Here is a 22,418-nt window from a genome sequence, read left to right on the forward strand (position 1 = left end):
TGCCTGGAGCTGTTTGCTCACACGTAATTCTGTTTGTAAGTGATCCTAAATAGTTTTCCTTCCTCTCTGAGATGTTTTCAAGGACTTGTCATACGTAAGGACTAAACATGAACTCTGGGAAGCACTGTGGTGCCATTTATAACACTGTGCTCTTGCCCTTTGCAGGATGGAGGTGTTCATACCTTACCAGTTCCAGTGCGAAACCAGCAGGACGTGGAGGTCTATGTTCCAATATTTCTTTTACCCAGCATTCTGATGTTTCCTTGGCAGCCAAAAGCAGGAGTCTACCAGTACACCATCCAGGTATGCCAAAGAAGTACCCAGCTGCAGGGAGTGTTGCTCAGGCAGGCACAGTGAGGCCTGACACCACTGGAGTGGGGTTGACTTTGGATACTTCAGGCATGGTGGCATCCAAAATGTAATTTGGAGGAACTTCATGGGATGTTAGTTATAGGAATATAACAATAAATACATAGTTTTAAAAAAGCACCAAGAAACCAACAAACATAAAAACCCCACTGACTTTTATCTCTTGTCTTCCCTTCCTCTCTCCCTCACATGTGCACCAGGCACCTATGCATGGTTTGGAATTCTGGGAAGCATCCTTTATGCAAAGCTCCACAGCAGTCATTAGAGGCTGCCCTTTGCTGGCAAGGGTTGGAAATATGAATGGGAGTGTGAAGTGACTGCAAAAAGGGCATGACAAGATTAATTAGCAGCACTCTGCCAGCCTTGGACATCAGTATTCTTCACTCACCACAGACCTCGTGCTCCTAATATAAAGTTCCAGGGAGGCAAAGGCCACAGCTCATTTACAGAAGGGATGTTTTTCATGTTTCTTAGGTGTGTCTTTGCTCCCAAGCTGTCAGTTATTCCGTATGCTTCATGAAGCAAATGGTTTGTCTTCAGTATCCAGTATCTCCAGTCTAAGGAAAAGAAAGTTGTGCTTTCTCAGCCCAGGCTCCTACCCTAGGCCAGTGATACTGAGACCCTGCACTCGGGTGTTGGATGCACAGTTCCTACCTCTCCCTTTTAGCATAAAGTAGTGCTCAGTTTTGGATCTGTCCTAAGGAAACCGTATCCAAAGAGGCAGCAGGGCACTTGGTGGCAGGGTCTTCTCCCAGGTAACAAGGGACAGGATGAGAGGAAACAGCCTCACGTTTCGAGTGGATATTAGACAAAATTTATTCACAGAAAGGGTTGTCAAGCCCTGACACAGGCTGCCCAGGGCACTGGTGGAGTCACCATCCCTGGAAGTGCTCAAAAAACATGGGGGGTGTGGCACCTGAGGACGTGGTTCAGTGGTGGACTTGATAAACTCAGAAGTCTTTTGCAACCTTACTGGTGCAGTGATTCCATGAAGAGAATCAGTCTCATAGGAATTAAACTGCATTCTCCAGTGTAAATCTAAAGGCAACTCCATTGAGTTAACCACTGCATCTCTACTTGTCTGTTCTGTGGGATTAGTTTGGTTTACTTCATGCTATTCCTTACCACACCAGCAGTGTGGTAAAAATTCTTAGTACAAATCTGCATTTTCAGTGCTTCATCATAATTCTGCTGGAGTTTTCCCAGTAAGGGAAAGTAAATGTGGTTTTGTTTCCTACCTCTCTGGGTTCTATTCTTACCTCACCTTATCTTGCATATATAACGAAGTATCTCACCAGAGAACATTCCTTCATGATACTGCAATAATTGTGTTCGTATTCTTACTTTACTGTGATTTTTTCAATAAAAACATAGAAACTTTTTCTCCCAAGATTTAAATTTTGCTGAAACTGAGACCTTTCTTCCAGTGTCTCCATCCCACAGTACCAGTGGTTGTTGACAACACACACACAGCTCAACTGTTGTTCCTGCCTCTCCATCAGTGTTTACCTCCCACTCCATAGCTTCACTCAGCCTGTTTCAAATGGGTGAATAGACTTTTTCTGAAAATAAGTTGAAAGGGATTTTTGGATCTAGCCAAATTCTGTTTATAGCTAAAGTAACTCCCTCCAGATGGTATCAGGATGCCTGGCAGGATTTACTTTGTCAGCTGTCTGGTTTGTTGGGGGTTGCTTTGTTCATATTTGTGCTAATGAGATGGTTTCTGTTGCCTCCCTTCAGTCCATGCAGGAGAGGTGCAGTGCCAGCTGTGTGAAGTTGAGCACGTGGAGGCTCCTGGTTTCTGGGGAGGCATCACTCACAGGCAGCAGTGTGGAGCTCCCCTGACTGAACAGGCTGCAGGGGAAGCTGCTTTACCCTTCCTCTCCTCAGTGCAGACTGGCTGCTAGAGAGAGAAAATGTAGTGAGGTGTCTGGGGTTTATGGCAAGGAGATGAGACTTCATACAGTTATTAAGAATTGCGCATTTCTCTTTTATGTTTTCTGCTCATCTCCCTGTTTCAACTAAAATACCTTTACAAATGTGCTGAACTCCTGCATTCTTTAGCCTTTCTCACCACATCCCATGCATCTCCTGTCACACACCTCTACCTATTTATTTATTTGTGTCCTTCTGTAATCAGGTTGTGCATGTGCTCAGAGGAAGGAAGAAGGGAAATGACCCTCCTCTTGATTTTCTTTTCATTCTCTTTTCATGGTAAAAATTACTGGCTAAGATCCTGCATAATTTAGGTTTGTTTGTTTTCCACACTGTCCTTCTAGACAAGATTTATCACCTTGTTCGTTTTTAATTATGCAACAGGTTAAAGGAAATGCTGAGGAAGTTAAAGAAATTAAAACAATATACATTAAAAAATTGCTCCAGTGTTCACCCTTGTTTCACTCTGATGGAACTTTCGACATTTACTCTGAAGTGTGAAAGAAGCTGAAATTAAAATGAATGAAGGGTAGCAATCTTCTCATCTCTCTCCTATCTCACCTTGCTTATTTGAAAGTTCTGAGGTGTTATTTTGTTTGGATTTCCCATTCTCAGTGCATTCCTGGTTGTCATGCAAGATATCCAAAGGCAAGATATCCAAAGCTAAGAAATGTGAGAACCGTATACTTGATTAAATGTTTGAAAGATCTTCCCTCTGTATTCCAGGCTCAGGGTGGAAGTGGCAACTTCAGCTGGTCCTCTTCCAACCAGGCAGTAGCTACAGTGACAGTCAAGGGGGTAATGACAACTGGGAGTGATGCTGGGGTCAGTGTTATTCAGGCATTCGACGTTCGGAATCCGTTGCATTATGGAGAAATGAAGGTAAGAGATTTATTTTTCACTGATTGCTCTTGAATATGGCTTTTGGAAACAGTGAAGGAGCTGAGAATGCCATGGGCATTCCCCTTTCAAAACGTTCCCAGGAGGTTTCCCTGCCTGCCCTGTGGCAGGTTAAGTGATTGGTTTCAGTTTGTACTTTAGGGAATAAACTCTGTCCAGTGCATTAACTTTACTCCCATTTTTGCCCCTTCCTGATTTCTTTTTCCTTGTTGGAAGTTTTAAGTGCAAGAAGAAGATGGTAATTGACTCCTGGCTTGGCCATCTAAGCAGACAAGCCAAACTAAAAATTCATTCTGTAGGGCAATAGGTGGGTGTTCTCCCTTGATATCAAAGGGTGACAGTTGTTATCAGGATGTGCAAGGAAATTTCTGACTGGAGAAGTAACTGAAGTGAGCACAGTGCTGCAGACTGATTCCAGATACCTAAGCTGGCAAAGAAGAAGCAATGTTTTAGGAAAATCAGGAGAAAATAGCAATGAAAAACATAGCTCCCAAGAGGGATTTTGTGGTGTCTCTGCAGACCATCCCCTGTTCTTAGGTCATGGTGGTCAATGTGTGGTGTGGAGTGAGGAAAATGCAGGAACAATACATCTAGTGGCCCCAAAGGGAGGGGTGTGACATGAATTAAAATCTGTTCAGAATTTAGCTTACACACTTACTCTGCAGTAATTCTCTGAACAACCCAGGATGCTGCTTTTTAGCAGTGCAGCAGTTACCAGCAGGAGACACAGGAATGAGGATTTTTTTCAGCTAAAACTTCTTATCCTCAAACATAAGTCAAAGCCTGAAGACAGAAAGAAGCCTTCTGTCCATGTGAGCTTTCAGAGCAGTGTATTGCACAACCTGAATAGGTTATTTTTGAATGCCTTTGTTCTTGTGTTAGGAGCTGCTTTCTTTGTGGAATAGCTCTTCAGAGTTCTGTTTACTGACCTCAGTGAACAAGTTTTAGTAGCAGTAGTTTCAGGAGTAGTTAATCCACACAGATTACAGCTTTAACTCTGTACCATATGGTTTGGTATCCTGAAGCCAGTTGCAGAAGATTAAGTAGTTAAGATACTGCAAATAAAAGCTTTGATCATAGTGATTGTTACGAAGTCTGTGGTCAATCTGAGGTGGATTCCTTAATGGATGCTAAATCTGTCCCAGCTGGTGAAGGTACCTCTTGGAGATGCTACACAACTTAGTCCACACTTGGAAGTCTGCAGAGCAGAAGGAAGAATAATGGGAGTAGCAGTAAGAGGAGGGCTCCCCAAGCTGCTGTGGCCTTGGGCTGGCATGGGAGAAGAGCACTGAGACACGCCTGTCCCTGTTCCTTCCTCCATCAGGTGTACGTGAGCGAGCCCAGCGCCATGGAGTTCACTCCGTGCCAGGTGGAGGCACACGTTGGGCAGGTCCTGGAGCTGCCCCTGAGGATCAGCAGCCGGGCCAGCCTGGAGAGGGGCGAGCTGGTCCCACTGAGCGACTGCTCCCACCTGGAGCTCGTGGTGGAGGTGGAGAACCCCGGCGTGTTCAGCCCACTCGAAGGTGCTCTGACCCCCTCCCTGCTTTGGAAGTTAAAGAGGTGTTACCAAGTCACAGCTCTCCCTTAAATCACTGTTTCATGGCTCTGTCCAGCATCCCCACGGAAGTGCCAAACTTTGGGGGGGAGGGGATCCCGGTGGTTTTATTTTGAGGACGTATCTGCTTCCAGGGATGGGACAATCTGTGCCAGAGCCTCATCACCCTCACAGCCAAGAATTCCTCCCCAGTATCCCATCTAAACCTTTTCTCTTTCAGTTTGAAGCCATTCCCCCTTGCACTGTCCTTACATGTCCGTGTAAAAAGTTCTCTCCATCTTTCTGGCAGGCTCCCTTCAAACACCCATGTTGAATTTGATGAACATGCCTGAGCATTTCTTTCCAAATAAGCTCTTGTATATTTTTAATTTATCTGACAGGAAGACTTAAGCCAAGTGCTGATTTTTGCAGTGGAGTGAGAGTGAAGGCTGAAGCTCAGGGCTACACCAGGCTGGTGGTTGTGTACACCCACGGGCACGTGCGCCTCAGTGCCAGCATCACCATCGCCGCTTACCTCCCACTGAGAGTGAGTGTGTTTCCTCTGCTCCTGGAGCAATCCATCACGCAGACACCTTTACATGACAGAGAGCAGGTCATGTCAGGTCACGTAAGGTTTGAAAAACCCGGGTGGGTGGGTTTATGTTCCACCATTGGCTGACTCAGTGAAGAAAAGAAGAAAGAAGCTGAGTCCACGGTCAGTAGATGGGAATACAGAAGAGGCTGCGTTGTTTCCTTGTCTGCAGAGGCCTAGCACTGACTCTGCAGAGCTGAAGTCTGAGCGTAGCTGTCCCCCAATATGGAAAAAAATGTTAGTGCAAATCCTACAAATTTGTGGCTATAATGATAAAATATGATGTTGTGAAATGCAATCTACGAATGGTTTTTTGTGTTCTAAATGTCAGGTTAATTGCTGTGGTGATAAACAGCACAGGCTGTCCCAGGGATGCACATCAGTGCAGAATTTGTTAGAGAGGTTGGAAGTAAAACTTGTGTAGGAGAATAATTACGTACACAGAACTGTTCTGGAGAGAGCGCTGTCAAGTGAAAGTACAACTTGACATTATTTCATTCATTTAAAATACTTCCTTTAAAAGTGTAGCAGAATACTATCTCTCTGTGCTCAGAAGAATATATTAAGGGTCTCCCTTTTGCTGTAATTCTTCATGAGAGAGATGTGATTAGAATGCAGCTAAAACTTTTCTTTGGATCCATGGCTTCCTTTGAATATAATCCAGCTGGACAGAATCCTTGTGGATTTTGGTGCAGGTCTGTTTTTCACTAAATATGCTGACAAACCACTGCATGGGAGACACCACAGCCCAGTACAAGTAACCAATAGAGCTGTTCATTCATCAGGAAGTTTATTTTGCAGAGCACAACCAAACTGTGTAAAAAGATTATTAATTTTTAATTAATTGATTGATTGATTACAGGCTATCGATCCACTCTCCATCGCTTTAGTGACTTTGGGTTCCTCTAAGGATATGTTGTTTGAAGGAGGACCGAGGCCATGGGTCCAAGAACCTTCCAAGTTCTTCAGGAATGTCGCTGCTGAGGATGCAGAGAGCATTGTCCTGTCTTTAGTTGAGCCTCCCACACCTCGAAATAACAACCAGCACTGGGTTAGGGTGCTGTGCAGAAGCCTGGGAGAGCAGGTAAGTTCCAGGAGGGATCTGTGTTGCCCTGCATCAGGCACTGAGAACTGGCTCCACACAGATTCATGGTGCCATATACCTGTTATACAGCAGGATGTTTTTATAATAAGCCAGTAAAGAACTTGGGTAAGTACATTGTTTATGTGTTGTGATGCTGGTTTTAGAGCGAGCATTTCACAGCATTATGTTAAAAAGTGGTTTATGATGGGTTTATTGCAGTATAAACCCCAGCCGTGGAAACCTTATGTTGTGGGATGCATGGAACATCCTGTTGAGTGCAGGTTCAGTTTGCATGAGCAGGATCAGAGCAGAGGGTTCCTGCAGCAGCTGACTGCTGTGTCTGACCTGCTCCTCTTAACCACGTTACCTTCCAGTGTAATTCTGTTTATTCAAACAAATGGCAGCCACAGGAATTGACTGCTCTCCTGTCTATGCAGCCCTGGTGAGTGTGGCTGTGCTCATTCTCCACCTGGTTTTGTTCTTGCCAACATGCAGGAGTCATTTATCCTGCTCTATTCACCCTCCCCAGCCCATGAAGCTTTTAGCTTTGATTTAATGTTTTCCTCCTGCAATTCTGCAAGGCCTAAGCATTTTGGTGGGGCTGCTACTGATTTCCTCAGTGGACACTTTGCAAAGTGGAGCTGTTTCTGTAAGTGCAGACTCAAAAGGAGCAGGCCTTGGTGTTGATGTGCAGGTCTGTGCATGGCTGGCTGTCCCCAGCACATCACACCTGCGTGGCTGCCCAGCACCAGTGCCTGAGGGGATGAGGCAGCTGACCCAGAGCTGCCTCAGCCTTCTCTGGCTTTAGATCCACTTGGTTTTGCTGAAGGCTAAAAAAGGAATGTAAAATAAAAGATGAGATGTTTTTAAACACAGTGAAGTGACTGTAAATGTTGCCTTTGGGCTGTTCTATTCTCACTCTGCAAGAACACCTGCTGTTTCCTTTTTCAGTTACAAGAAATTTGTTGTTTGAATCAAGTTTGATAGTAATGAACATGAACACCAAGGAAGAGTTCCCAGGAACAGTACTTTCATAGTGATAAAGAATTGTTCTTGAAATATGTTCCCCCTTTTACATCTTCCTGTGTCTTAACAGTGCTGTAAATCCCCAAGAACTGTATTTTTGCTTTTTTCATTCTGATATCAGTGTAACTGAGACCTGTGGAAATACAGCATTCCTGAACTCAACTCTTTCCTCATTTGCTGTTTTCAGGTTGTTACCTTAACAGTTGGGAACAGCCCCACAGTGACCAACCCTTTCCCAGTGGTTGAACCTGCTGTGGTGAAGTTCATGTGTGCTGTCCCTTCCCGGCTGACTTTGATTCCTGTTTATGGCAGCCCTCAGCTTGATCTCTCCTGCCCTTTGCTCCAACAGAACAAGCAAGTGGTAAGCCTGGGAAGTGACAGAAAAGGAGGTGTTCTTACAGCTGAAAAATCAGTGTTGGGAGCTCCACGTGCAAAATCAAGTGTCTGAGCTGCTGCAAGAGGAGCAGGAACTGGAGCTGTGGCCATGCTGGTGCCCTTGGGAGCTCCTGCACAGGGCAGGCTTGGTCAGGGAGGGTCCTGCAGTAAATGGACAATGTATATGTGTAGATGATCAGGCAAAAAGAACTTCACTATTCTGTTTTTATTCCATATTTCATCTCTATCCTAATGAGGGCTGTCACATGTTGGCTGCTGAGTAAACCACGTTTTGTCGTGTTAATATTCCCAGGCAAATGTAAAAGTCATCCTCCTTCCCTAAAACTCTGGTGCCTGTTGAGCTGATGAATCATTTTAAATAGCTGCTATGTAATAGCAGGAGGAGGAGAAGGAGATTTTTGTGTATTATTAGCCACTTCAGAGCTCACCTGCTTCCTGGCTCCATGATGTGTCGGTTAAGCCTGCCTTGGTGCACAGCTGTTGCTAATGCACTTCACAAGAACAACACCAGAATTATGAGCTTTGACAAACAGCAGTGTTTGTCATTATTTGTTTGAATTCTAAAAACAATTTTGTTGAGCTGTGGTTCCATTTTGTTGTTGTTGGTTTGAGGGGGGAGGGGTTGGTTTGTTTGTTTGAAGATAGTTCACTGGCTAAAAAACAACCAAACCCATGCTCCAGGAAAACCCCCTTAGAGTTCACAGGTTTGCAGAATGTTCTGGGTTGGAAGGGACCCACAAGGATCATCAAGTCCCTCTCTGAATGGCCCATACAGGCATTGGACCCACTTGGTGTAACCAGCACCATGCTCTGGCCAGCTGAGAGAATCTCAGGGCTGTTGGAGTACAGCTTAATGACTTCATTTTAATGAACATTCCTTGTGTACTGATGTTATAACAAACCTCATGGAACTCAGCATATGTTTTCTTTAATGAGTAAAAAAATCCTCTTGTATCTGTTCAGTTCAAAATATTCCTTCTTTTTCAGGTTCCTGTTTCCAATTACCGCAATCCAGTGCTGGATTTGGCTGCCTATGACCAGCAAGGCAGGAAATTTGACAACTTCAGCTCTCTTAGTGTTGTGTGGGAATCAACAAAAAAGGCCATTGCTCGTATTGAGCCAGAGCTGCCGATGGAGCTGACTCTGAAGGAAGAGAGGAATGGTCAGAAGAAAATGCACGGTACGAGTGGGTTTAAATAAGCATTTCATTGTTTGAAGGTCTGTTTGGTAATGTCTGAGCCTGATTACTGTAATCTGCAGTCATACTTCAGCTTAACATCTGTGTGCATTTTTTTTTAGCGTGTGCTGTTGAAGGTAGGAGAAAAAAGGAACCAAGTCCCATGTGTAGAACCTGTCTTGAGAGAGAAAACTGTTGTCTGATGAGAATGATCCTAGAAGAGCTAAGCAGAGTATTTTTCATCTTTGTTGTATTCTAGGCTTACAAACTGTTGTAGTTGACCGTGAGTTTGGAACTGCTGCCATCTCTGCCACTGCCACTGGATTCCAGCAGCCCCACCTGAAGGCAGCCAGAGCCAAAGTACCGGTAACAGCACTCGGGGTTTCTGCCATTTCCCTGTGACTAACGCCCAGTGCTCTTGGGATGGGTTTATTTCCTCCACGCACAGCACTGTACAAGTAAGGCAGCTCCACAGTGGGATCTGGAGACAGCTTCATACAGCAGTGGTTTTGTACTGGTTCATGGCTTTTGCTGCTTTCCTCTGCACCAGGTGCTGCTATCCATATCAAATATATCCAAGTCTTTGGGAGATTTTTAACCATCTGGGCAAGGGCATTACAGAGAAGTGTTTCAGTTGTTTTGTTCCAATACAGGGTTTTTTAATGAATCGGTGAATCTCTGCTGCTTGTCCTTCACTAAAGCAGCCATGTGCTTCGTGCAGCTGTCACTGGGGAAAGCAAATGGATTATTGCCACTGCAAAGCTGGGTGGGAAAGTTCTGCATGAGCAGAGCAAAAGCTGACTGATTCCTCATATGGACCATATGTTAGTCTGGGCTCTGACTAATGCTCTCTTTTTTCCTGAGAGACTCCTCCACTGTACAGTGCCAGCCATAAGCCCAGGCTCTCGTTTTACAAGTCATTAGCCACTCTGAAATATTTAGTTTGTAGATACTCAGCCTAGGGAAGAAAAACAGCAAAAGGTAGTGATGATGAACAAAGAGGGCAGGTGGAAACAGATGGCAGTTTTCAGTTTATGTCACTTTTTTGAACTGAATATTAGGGCAGGTTTCAGCCTGTGGAATAACCTGGCATATGCAATAACTGACTCTTAAAAATTGAATTTCTGTTTAACTCTGCTAAGCAAGATTTAAGTGGGTTTGGGCTATGTGCAGTACCTTGAAAACAGAGTTGAGGCGGAGTAAAATATGCAGTGAGAGGTTACAGTATTTAACTCAAAGCAGTTACCAGATGGGCACCAGTAATGTGAAATACCCTGTGGGCCAGGTTCCTCTCAGCAGGGCCCAGGTTTGTCATCTGCTTAGTAAATTCTTTGAGTTGATCTCTTTTTCCACTTGGTTCTTGACTTTTCTGTGAGGTTTCTTAAAAAATTGAGTTGTAATATGGAGACTTGATGTTCTGCAATCATTTTGTAATTTACTGTGCTCTGCTTTGTTAGACCAATATTCAGTATTCTTTCTTTCTTTTAGAAATAATTAGAAAAGTGAATGCTCCAAACTTTGCCTTGAATTCAGAGGTGTTTATTGTTTTTCAGAGTGGGGTACATCTGTGTAAAATGGCACTGGAGTTCTCTTAAGTTCTATTCTCTGTGTTTAAGTTTGGGAGGACTCTTTGGTAGTTGTAGATGCCAATTCTGCTGCACTTTGGAGGCTCATGTGTTGTTTTTTTAAATGAGGTAACTTGGCTGCTTTTTTCAAGTACATCAGCAATGGGCTGCTCTGTTCTGCTCTCAGACCTGCCCATTCTCCTTTCTTGCAGCCAGAAATACAAACAGAAATCTAGTAGGTGGGATATTGTCTTGATCGTTGTTCCATGTTTAAGTGGAACACCCTGTTATGTCATTAGGGACATCCTTTCTACATCAAGGAAATAATTCTACTAATTAGGTGAAATGGGTACAGAGTAGTGACTTCCTCTAGAACCTTTTTCCTTTTCTGAGCTAATGTTGTTATGAGCGAGTGATTAAACCTGCATCTGGTCCAGTGTTCATGTACTTATATTTAAGGAAGAATTTCTCTTGGTGGCCTGCTAAGAAGAATCACAAAAAGATGAGTTAGAAGTAGAAGAAAACTTGGTGTGTTTGCCTTATCACTCTGTCTCAGAGTTAATACCCTGTCCGTGCTTGTCAGACATCATTCGCTGATCCTGCAGTGCCTGGGCCCTGTCCTCTGGCTTTACCAGGGTTGCAGAACAGCCCATGCCCTGAGGATGCCCTTCCCAGTGCAGGAGGTCTGAGTGAGCCATCTGGATCTTGTGGGCATCTCCTAACCTGCACTTGTGCCCTGGCTCTTTGGTCGCCTGCTTTAAGCGCCCTCCGGGCACACACGGGAGGCTTGCAGCGTTCTGCCTCTCTGCTCTGACTGCTGAAATTGTCCCTTGCAGCAGGAAGCTCTGCTCCCAGGGCCTGCCACCATTGAACTGATGCTCGTGGAAGATGTGAAAGTGAGCCCTGCTGGGCTCTCCATTTACAACCACCCTGACGTCCAGGTAAGCACTTACTCTGCTACTTTCCAGCTGCAGGGAGGAAAAGAGCACACATTATAGGAGATGTGTAAGGAGGGACCAGCTTTACTAGAAAGATACAGTCTTCATTTTGGATGCTTTTCTGGTATTGCAGGCGGATCTTCTCATCCAACAAGGTTCTGGATATTTTTTCATTAATACCAGTGTGCCAAATATTGTAAGAGTGACACATGAGGAGACTCAAGGCATTGCTTTGGTGAGTGCAGTATTCTGTGATTTTACACCTTTTTGGCAACCAGGTTATTGTTCTGCAGCTTCAGCTGCAGAAATATGAAACGAATGCAGATCTGAAATTCATTCTGCAGTGAACAACAATAAAGCTGTATGTTTGCATTGCTGCTTTCATCAGGCAACAATTGGAAATGAAACAAGTTGCTTTAAAGAGTGGTTTTTATAAATGTATAATTTACAGATTTGTCTTTTAAGAAGTAATGCTGATAAAGTTGTGAAATAATGATAATTAAGGTGGAAATTAGAATATCAAAAGAATTTGTGAAACATTTTGGTTGTCTCTAATTGTTGCAAGTGTGAGGTGGGAATATATTTTCCAACTAGGCACAGAGGTGAGGAAAAAGTAGAAGAGATGAGGGGTTTCTTTGTACATTGTACACTGTTTAAACTCTTAATAGTTTTTTAGTCAGGTTTCCCTGATGGGTTTAACTGATGTACATGAGATAAATTCAGCGCTCTCGTCTGGAACTCAGGAGTGGAGCAGTGACAGCAAGATAGGCTTTGTGAAGTGTAGAAGGAGATTTAACTGTCTGTCAGATTAAAGGAGAGAAAACTCCACTTTTCACATATTTTTAAAAAATGCAGCCCCCCCCCACAGACTTGGCGAGTTCATTAGCCCTGTGTGCTGTGTTTGGGGTAAATCCAGTGCCAGCCCTGGGTTTTCCCATGGCAGCAGCAGAGGGGCCTGGGAAGTCAGCAGGCCCCGTGTCAGGCTGCTGCCCTGGCAGGTACCAGTGCAGCCAAGGGGACAGAGATGAGTTGGCAGTGAACTCTTCTGAGAAACTAAATTCAAGTTACCTGGAGCAGTGATTCCCAGGCTTTTCCCTGGGGCTGCCAGGGATGAAATCTGTCCCTCTCCCTCTGGTTTTGACACAGCAACTTTTCTGGGTGTGGTGGTAGCAGGGGAGGAGCAAAGTGTGTTCACCAGTGCAATATCCCTGGATACTGGGAGCCACTGGACACCTGAGAGGAGGGAGAGGAGAACAGCAGAGGTGGCTGGGGCAGGGAGAGTTTTAAAAGTTGCAGTAGCCCTGCTTGCCCTTTTCCCTGTGTTCCTTTCCTTTCTCTGGGCTCCCAGCCCAGCTGAGCTCCATTCCAGCTCCCTCCCCTGGCCACATCCCCTACTCTGCTGCCCAGCCCCTGTATTAGCACCCCTGTCTGGGAACTGCTGCTGTTCTGGAAGCTGACCTTTGTTAAAACTTCACATCCCTTTCTATTTTGAGGCAGAAGTAAGAGTGGTGCCCTCAAAGAACAAAATGTCAGCTCTTCCCACTGCTCTGCTGCTGACTCCTGTAGTGCTGCCGAGCAGTGCTGAGAGTTCACTGAGCTCCTTTGCACTGGGGGGCCTGGCCAGCTCCCCTTGCTCAGAGCTGAGAGCACAGAGCAGCACACCCAGCTTCAGTGCTGTGAAGGGAAGAGAACAGCTGGGACTGTCCCTGAGCTCTGTGCCAAGGTCAGGCAGTTGCAGGAGAACTGCAGAGCTGGTTTGAGCAAGGTGTAGGTGCATGGCCTTGGGAGAGGGGACTCTGGGATGGGTGCTTAGTTCTGAGGGCTTGTGTTTGTGAGCAGAGCTCTCTTTCTTCATTGTTCTTTTTTCTGTCCCTTAAGAAGTGCTATGTCCATTAGGAAGTGTAACATTCTCTTTCTTAAAAGTTAATGGAATAATAGTTGTATTAAAGAAATACCTGATCTGTCAATTGTCCTCTTACTTGTCAGGATCTACCACCAGGTTTTGGCTGCTCATTCAGGTGAAAAGCAGTAACAGTAGAGTACAAATCTTGCAGGAAGCAATATCAATGCTTTATAGGCATAATCTTTGTTCTTGATTTTTTCTTTTTCCTTATCACTCTGTTTTTCACTGTACTAAGAAAAGTTTGGTTGCTCTAAATGATTTGTGTTTTTTCCCCTGATGGCAGGAGAGTAACAGGATGCCAGACTGTTCTGGATGAAGAGCTGTTAATTCACTTGGTGCCTGGGGGCTGTTTGCACTAGCTCAGTAGCATGATACTTTTTACATACATTTTACAGCTTGATTTTTATTCTGGTGGAAGAATTCTCTGTGTCTAAGCTTGGAGATTTCTGCATCCAACTTCTTCTGCCCTGAAAGTGATACAAATTTTACCCTGTGAACAACAGACAAAATAAGTGCTATAATGCAGTTTTCTTTTGATGTTGCAGGTGCAGCCTCAGCTCCCAGGATCAGTGACTGTAATGATTCATGACTTGTGTCTGGCTTTCCCTGCCCCAGCTGAAGCTGAAATTCATGTGTCTGATATCCAGGAACTGTATGTGCGAGTTGTTGACAAGGTCAGTGCCTTTGAAGCAGCATTAGGAGCTGATCCAGCCTGCCCTGGCTCCCTGTGCTGGTCCTGAACACAGAGGTGGGACATGGACAAGATGCTACAACAGAGAAACAGCCACGATCTCCCTGTGTCTCTGTCTCCCTCCCAAATTTACCCCTTTAGGTTATAAGTGTCCCAGAGTATCAGGTATCTGTTCATGTTCTGTGTGGCAGCAATCTCAACTTCTGCATTTACCCAGCAATGTTAATCCATAATTTATATGGACACACTCATTTACATTTCCTCCTGTTTAAAGTGCATGTGAGCAATTCTTGTAGGAGTGGGTTTTGCCCCAAGGTCATTTTCCATATGTCATATTTTAAAACTGAACAGAAAAAAGTCCAGCTCATTCCACTTGCCAGCTTGGGTGCGTCTTGAACAAAATAAGTGTTGATATTTCTGGATGTTTTAATTATGCCCTTGCCAGCTGAAGGACCTGAATTCATTCATTTCATTTGACACTAACTCTAGCTGGCAGGGATTAGTCTTTAAAATCAGTGCTAATCTAACCTTGGGGCTCTATCTCCACTTCCGTGTTACAAGTGTAATACAAAATAAAATGAAAACATTTATGCTAATAAGTAAGAGTGGTTTGAATGCAAAATGACTGGATGTGTCTGTTTCAGGTGGAGATTGGAAAAACAGTTAAGGCTTATGTCAGAGTTCTGGATGACTCAAAAAAACCTTTTCCGGCAAAATACTTCCCTGTCATGGACCTCAGTCTAAGAGCAGCATCTCAGATTGTCTCACTTGTGTAAGTGAATGGATTTTTAAATTAATCTGCGAATAAGAATTAGCAAAACATGAATAAAGGTATGAGGTTGGAGGCACGGTAGTATACAATGACTGAGGGTTTATTTATTTTATTTTTGTGAAGTCTTAATTACTTAGTGTTAAAGGTAAAAAATTATCATTTGTGAGGGAAATCAGCCTGACTGTTGCTGGCTGATGAATGAGACTGCACTCCTCCTGCATGATGTCTGGTGAAGCTTTCCTCATCTTGGAAGCAGTGACTTGGCAATAATGTCAGGTGAGGGGTGCTGTATGAAGGCACCTCTGATGTTATCAAACTCATGGTCTGTCACTTGTTTCATTTTCATTTCAGGTATTTAATGGCACAGCAAAGCACAGGTTGCAAAGAGCCATCATGTGTAGAAATGTGATGGTTCCCTTAGCTTTGCTTCACACACAGTCACTTAGCCTTGTGGTAAAGCTGCTGGGCACTAAAGTCCTTTGCTCTGTTATTTGTAATTTCCTCAGTGAATGTCTGTATTTAATGATTCCTTTGCTGCAGTCCCCTCAGGGAGGCTCTGGATGACCACACTGCTGCTTTCCTGGTGCGTGGGATGACCATTGGGCAGACGAGTCTTACGGCAACTGTGGCTGACAGAAGAGGACAGAGAATCAACTCGGCTCCACAGCAGATTGAAGTAAATAATTTCAGATAAAACGTGCATAAATAAAGTCTGTGCTACAGTGGAACAGGAATATATAAATTAAGGTTACAGTAATCAATTTGCCAGGACATTTATTCTGTCTGGAGGTTGACCTAATGCCAGTCTGTTCCAGATTTAACTGCAAATGATGAGTTAAATTTCTGCATGCTCAATTTACCATAATTAAGCACCTTAAGACTCAGTTTTATACTTGTACTGCTTTGTGACATAATGTATCTGGTTGAAGGATCCTGAACACAGGTATTCATATTTCTGTTTTAGGTCTTTCCCCCATTTAGACTATTGCCAAGGAAAGTGACCCTCATTATTGGGGCTATGATTCAGGTGAGGCATCTTCTTACATATTTTCTTTATTTTGTAATTTCTGTTGTAAAATGAATATTCATAACTGGATTTTCAGCAGTAGATACTCACCTTGACATTTAGCTGTATTCACACTGAATGGACTTGTGGGACGGGGACTCTGGGCAAGGGCCTGGAGGGACAGGACAAGCGGGAATGGCTTCCAACCTGACACAGGGCAGGGTTAGGTGGGATATTGGGAAGGAATTGTTCCCTCTCAGGGTGGGCAGGCCCTGGCACAGGCTGCCCAGAGCAGCTGGGGCTGCCCCTGGATCCCTGGCAGTGCCCAAGGCCAGGCTGGACATTGGGGCTGGGAGCAGCCTGGGACAGTGGGAGGTGTCCCTGCCCATGGAACAACATGAGCTTTAAGGTTCCTTCCAACCCAACCTATTGTGTGTTTCTGTGATGAACACTCCTCCAAACAAGAATAGTTTCATTTTTGAGCCAGCTTCCGTTTTGCTGTATTGCTGGATCAAAGGATTTGTATTTGTTTTTGTCAATGGAGTGTCAGCTTTTCGGGTGTTAAATACCAGCTCAGCATGAATAAATCTGTCAGCTCCATGAAATTAGGCGTGGTAGGCTTGTTGTACAAACCGAAACACAGAGCAGAGCTCCACACAGGCTGGTGAGGAGAAAGAGAGGTGAAGTTTTCTGAGACTTTCTGGAGTGCAGGTAGCACCAGCCTGTGACACCCTGGGAGGTGCAGGGTCCACTTCTGTGCTCAGCTCACACATCTCCCCAGCTGACATCCTGCAAGGACCAGTGTGCAGGGGGAATAGTCCTTGAGCTGCCCTGGGAAGGTGCAGGCAGTGCTGAAGTCGCTGTGGTGCTGAGCAGGGAGGGGCGTGCCCTGTAATGGTGACCAGAACTATCTGAAGGGTTCATTCATTGTTCTGTGCTGTTGTGACAGATCACTGCTGAAGGAGGCCCCCAGCCTCTCTCCAACATCATTTTCTCCATCAGCAACGAGCACATTGCATCAGTGAACAGCTCTGGGCTGGTCAGAGGAGTGGCCATTGGCAGCGGGGTGGTGACAGGAGTGCTGCAGGCTGTTGATGCAGAGACAGAGAAACTTGTGGCAGTGTCCCAGGTAATGTTTATGGTGCTCTTTGGGGCTGACAGGGGCTCTCTGCCTCATGGCTTTGGCTCTGAAAGGGGGCACATAGTCTTTCTGCATGAGCAGTGTTACCTCGTGCACTTCTCTGGTTTCCTGAAGATGAAAACTCAGTGTCCCTTCCTCCCTGGCCTGTGAACTTACACATGTGCTGGCACAGGTGGTACTTGGAACAGGCAGGTGAATCTTGCTGTGCCTTAAACCAGAGTTTCACAGATAACCAGGGAAGCTTTCATGACCAGTCTGGTATCTTCAGGATTGGTTAGTGCATCTAGAAAAGCCCATCTAAAGAAGCCTTTCTAGCACAGCAGAAGGTAGTCCTTGCCTGCATTCCCTCTTAGGTCAGCAGGGTGCAGAAGGCAGCTGTTGCCCAAAGAATCCACTTTGTCTCCTAAGCTGCAGCATTCTGTATAGAACACTGTCATCCCTCCTTGTGGTCTGAACCCACCTGGGAGGTGCAAGCAGTGAATCCCTGATACTCCATCAGAATCTGTGTTCTTAGGTTTTCCTGCAGCTGAGTGTGAGGGAGGTGAGCAGGCCTGCAAAGGAGCACAAATCCCTGGGACTTGCATGAGACTCAGAGCACCAGAACTTGGGCCAAATCTTATGACTTCTTCCTTTGAGCTCAGGGCAGCACAGCTGCTGTGAACCACAAAGCTCTGCTGCTTGAAAGGTGTCAGCACAGGCCAAGAGGACACAAAGTAATTTAAAAAAAAAAAAAATAGCAAAATCTGTGCTCTGTAATGCATGGGCAGCAGCCTGCCCTTAATGGTGTGACAGGAGGGAAAGTGAACTTGAAAGGTAAATCTGCTGCCCAGTGAGGTCCAGGTCTGACCTTTCCTCCCCAGTATATAGCAGGAATAAAATCTATCAGGAATGTCTGGCTATATGAAGAGGAGGTATCAGTGTCACACATCATCCTTTTATTCTCAGTTGTCCCATTTGGTGCTCTACAGTCCTCATTTCCTTCTAACTCTCTCCATGTCTTCCTTTACCTCCTGGGTTTCTTCATCCCTCTTCTGCTGGGGACCCTGGGATCATATCCACTCCTGTCTCTCACCTCTCAGCTCCATCGTTCATGTCATCAGTAATTTCAAGCAGAGATTTGTTTTTTCAATTTAGGGGGCATTTTTAAAGGCCTATCAATCAAAAGTTAATGCTTTTATAGTTTTTTACAGTCCTACCGAATTTGTCCATCTGTATTTTCTCTGACAAGTCATGCAAATCATGTGGCAACAGTGATAAGATAATGGCACAACAGTGTCTGGAGCCTGAAAGTGAAATCTAGTTTCTGCTTGACAAGTGCTTACAGTTTCTTCCCTTCCTCCTTGCCAGGACAAGGTGGAAGTTGAGGTGGTACAGCTGACAGCTGTCAGAATTCGAGCACCCATTACACGAATGAAAGCTGGTACTCAGGTGAGTTGGTTTGGGATTGGCTTCTGTTGCCTTTACGTGTTGGAGCTGCAGGTTGTGGCCATTCCTGTCACATCATCTGGTGACAGCACTGCAGCTCTGGGAGGAACCATTTTCTTCATAAGGGACCCCATCTCTTGATCAGTGAATTTTAAGTTTAGTTCTCTTTGCTGTGGCCAGGTGTGTGGTTTGCATGCTGGCATTACCTAAGCAGGCTGGTTTCTCTCTTTGCAGATGCCAGTTTATGTCATGGGCATCACCAGCAGTCAGACTCCTTTCTCCTTCGGCAGTGCCGTGCCGGGGTTAACGTTCCACTGGTCTGTCACCAAGAGGGACACTCTGGATGTCAGGACAAGGCACAGTGAGGTAAAGGGGGGGTGTGTGCAGTGCACTTGTGTGTGCACCTTGGGAGAAGGAAGCGGCCGCGTCAGGGCAATGCAGAGGACGTTGCTGCCTCCAGTGCCTCAAAATCCAGGCTCAGTTGTCAGCACAGGGTGTGGTACTTCCTCGGTGCCACTGTCTGGGCTTTCCGTGAGTCAAACTTTAATCCCTTTCTTCTGGCCAAGGCTGCTTTTCAGCTTCCTGCAAACTACAACTTTGCAGTGGATGTTTATGGCAGAGTAAAGGGAAGAACAGGCCTGAAAGTTGTAGTCAAGGTCCTTGATGCTGCAGCCAACCAGTTCTGCAACATGGCAAGGGAGCTGTCCGATGAAATCCAAATTCAGGTAGGATGATTTTCTTCACAGTTCATTTTTAAATATGCATTTCAAAACTGGACTAATGTCTCTATTTGAAGTCAGGAATTTGAGCCCTTACTGTTGTTTGCATAATGTTCCCCATTTGGGCTCATTCAGTTCATGGGCTCATGGGGGCAGGGGGAGTCTAAAGTAACTCAGGTGAATTTGGGGTTCCCAACACCTTTGCCCGTGAGAAATCTTCTGTTTTCATGCTGCTTCCAAGTTTAGCCACAGCCCTGGAAATAAATGCTCTTCAGAATAATTTGTAGAAGACACTGGCTCTCCCATTCTTAAATATTCAAGTTCAGTTATCTTTTTTACCATATATATTATACAAGGGAAAAAAGAAAGTTGCAGGTCTATTTGGTTTTGTTTGTTTTGAAGATTAAATAAATAGAAGTAAATTACTGTCTGCACACAACAGTAGGCCAAAATGCCTCTTATTTTCCAGGTGTTTGAAAAACTTCATCTAGTCACTCCCGAGGCAGAAGCAGAGCAGATCTTAATGTCACCAAATTCCTTTATTAAACTCCGGACCAACAGGTCAGTGCTCAGTTTTCATACTGGGATTTGTGTCACCTTTATCCAAACCGTGGGGCAGTTGTGTTTGAAGGGAGCTGTTTCAATCTTTCAGTATCACTGTACATCCATTTAATACACAACTTAATCTGCTGGTTCATAGTATCTTATCTGTTCTCTCGGGCTTTGTCAAATCTTGGATTAGATTGTAGTTGGAAAATTCATTCAATATTGGGAACTTTCAGATCCTTTTTTTAAAAGCTGCTGAGCCAGTTAAAGCAGTATCCTGCTGCCTGCTTCCTGTAGAGGTTTTGATGGGTGATTGAGGCTTTGTGCAATATACTTCTGTGTATTTCTTAAACAGAGGCTCTGGCTGGATTTTCAGATTAAAATGTCATTTCCAAATGAGAAATTCTTTTTACATAATCTGTTTTCAAAGACTGACATTTTTGACTCATATCAGGCTTGAAATGTAGTTTTCCCAGCATAATAATGGGCAGATAGAGACAGTAGGACACACACTGAGGGCAAAGCTTTAGAGGCATTTACATTTTAGGGGGAGAGAACGAAACCTTTAGTTTCAGAGAATCCCAGGATGGTTTGTGTTGGAAGACACCCTACACACAGTTTTACACATTTAAGGGGTTCCCTCCTTTCTGTTTTTCTTCAGGGACCGAGTGGCCTCCCTGAGTTACCGTGTCCTGGATGGACCAGATAAGGTCCCTGTTGTGAAAATCGATGAGAGAGGATTCCTTGTCTCCGGGTCTGTGATCGGATTGTCAACAATTGAAGTGGTTTCACAAGAGTTGTTTGGCATCAACCAGACCATTGTAGCTGCTGTTAAGGTACTGTCAGCTCTTTTCCTTTTCCTCAAGTACATCTTCACTACTGCAACGGGGATTGTTGGCTGCACTTCTTGAACTTCACTTCTGAAAAATGAGCACTGTAGGAATTAATAGTTTTGAGCTTTGAAACTTTGGACACCAGGGAATGTATGCCCATCATCTCTGTTCAAAAAATCCTTGAGCCAAGAACTTCCTGCATCTGGCAACATGAGCCTTGAGATACCCACTGCTCCCCTTCTTCCTATCCCTTTTTACTGTCAGCATCTTTCCTCTGTCCCAGCTGAAGGAGAAAGATGTACAATTGAGTGCTTTAAGTTATTTCTAAGTCTAACTCCTGTAATCACTGGGAAATGGCTTGGTGGATTTTTTAAATTTGAATTTTAGTATTTCCCATAATGTTCAGCTTTGCCTGTAGGACAGGGTGTAGGTCTGTCCTCCTGGGTGGGGGATGAAGCAAGAAATGGGGGCCCAGTGTCACTAAAGCCACTCCTGCTGCGAAGTGGTGGCAGTGAATTCTCCAGCTCTGTTACAGATGACCTTGTTTCTTCCCTTGGGCAAGGGAAAGACATCTGATGAGTTTGGGGGTGGCTCAAATGCCATTTAGTCAGCACACTGTGGGACTGGAGGCAGATCTCCCTGTGTGAGTTTGTCCTGTACACAGGATATGGCAGGATGGTGATACAAAGCTCTCTGTAGTAGGACCCATCTCAGTTCAGCATCTTGTACAGCTCATTTGTTTTCCTGTACTTATTACAGCTGTAGTGCCTTTATGGAAATTATATTTTTAACCTCATGAGGTAACACAGGGCTGCTGGTTCATTTTATGGCTGAAGAGCTGAGAGAGCTTGAGAGGTTTTGCCAAAGGTCATGTCAAAAAACTTGTGACAGAGCTGGAGATGAGGTTGAATCTATTGTGTCATTCTAAGGCAAAGCTCTCTCCTTCACACTGTCCTTCTTTCATAAGGGCTTGTGTTGTCTTTTTACAAGTGTACACAATTAAGAACCAAAGTGCTGCAGCAGCATCACTTAGCACTCAGACCTTCAACTTGGCTCAAAGAAGGACTCTTACATAAGCCAGGGAGGATGGGGGAAGGAGGAGAGGAGGAGTGACAGTGTGCTTAGTGTGGGACCAAGCTAAGCACTTGCCTGGACCAGCTGCACTCAGTACTGTGTTTTATTTTTTTTTAATTAAAAAAAATTCTTCAAAACCTGCGATGCTTTAACAGTAAATGGCTGCTTTCATCAATATTAAATTTAGCAGTTGTCCCTTGTGGGACAGTTGCTGAGATTTTAAAGTAAAACAAGCTTGATAATCTGTCAGGGAAATGGGGTTTTTGTTGGCTTGTAACCACAGCTGGCTGGGCAGAGATTTTAACTGATGGTACCAGCCCGTGGAGCAGACAGTGGGATATACTGATATTCTAGCCCCTTTTTTTTTTCTTTTTTTTGATTCACCGAAGATGTATTTTGCTTGAGGCCAAATTTGTCCTTTCCTTTTTAAGTTCTGACATGTACATTTTCAGATTGCAGAGTTTTACGTTTTAGCTGAGCCTCTTAGGTCAGAAAAAAAGGGATTTTCCTACAAGATAAGCTCGAGGCCTTCTTTTAAAATAGTTTTCTCAATATATTTGAGGAGTTTTGCTTCCTCTATCCTTCCATTATTTATTTTCCCACAGCTATAACAAAAAGAGCAGATGTAGTTATTTTTGTTGGGTAATTTTACTCGTTAACCTAGGTAAGTTAATCAAGAGTAGTAATATGCTAATTAAAAGCCAAAAGAAGAGGTTGTGAAGTCTTTGTCTTCAGAAAACCTTTCTTCATTGGAGTGTTAGTGCAGAAATGTGGGGGAGCGCACATATGGTT

At 44.5% G+C, this 22,418-nt stretch overlaps 1 protein-coding gene across 1 annotated transcript in view; it reads left to right on the top strand.

Moving 5' to 3' along the window:
• NUP210 (nucleoporin 210) overlaps nt 1-22,418 on the top strand; it is a gene marked incomplete at both ends in the record, with an annotated part of 50,085 nt that overhangs the window by 18,422 nt on the left and 9,245 nt on the right. Inside the window, 20 exons of the mRNA XM_082288542.1 lie at nt 166-303; nt 3,031-3,186; nt 4,529-4,727; nt 5,140-5,285; nt 6,193-6,414; nt 7,628-7,801; nt 8,824-9,016; nt 9,273-9,379; nt 11,415-11,519; nt 11,650-11,751; nt 13,965-14,093; nt 14,755-14,882; nt 15,423-15,558; nt 15,847-15,909; nt 16,838-17,017; nt 18,377-18,457; nt 18,689-18,820; nt 19,021-19,179; nt 19,643-19,734; nt 20,381-20,555. Of these exons, the coding sequence (XP_082144668.1) occupies nt 166-303; nt 3,031-3,186; nt 4,529-4,727; nt 5,140-5,285; nt 6,193-6,414; nt 7,628-7,801; nt 8,824-9,016; nt 9,273-9,379; nt 11,415-11,519; nt 11,650-11,751; nt 13,965-14,093; nt 14,755-14,882; nt 15,423-15,558; nt 15,847-15,909; nt 16,838-17,017; nt 18,377-18,457; nt 18,689-18,820; nt 19,021-19,179; nt 19,643-19,734; nt 20,381-20,555 (2,817 nt within the window). The remainder of the gene's footprint in view (nt 1-165; nt 304-3,030; nt 3,187-4,528; nt 4,728-5,139; nt 5,286-6,192; nt 6,415-7,627; nt 7,802-8,823; nt 9,017-9,272; nt 9,380-11,414; nt 11,520-11,649; nt 11,752-13,964; nt 14,094-14,754; nt 14,883-15,422; nt 15,559-15,846; nt 15,910-16,837; nt 17,018-18,376; nt 18,458-18,688; nt 18,821-19,020; nt 19,180-19,642; nt 19,735-20,380; nt 20,556-22,418) is intronic.

Source organism: Coloeus monedula (assembly GCF_965178545.1).
Source record: "Coloeus monedula genome assembly, chromosome: 11".
NCBI classification, from domain to species: Eukaryota; Metazoa; Chordata; class Aves; order Passeriformes; family Corvidae; genus Coloeus; species Coloeus monedula.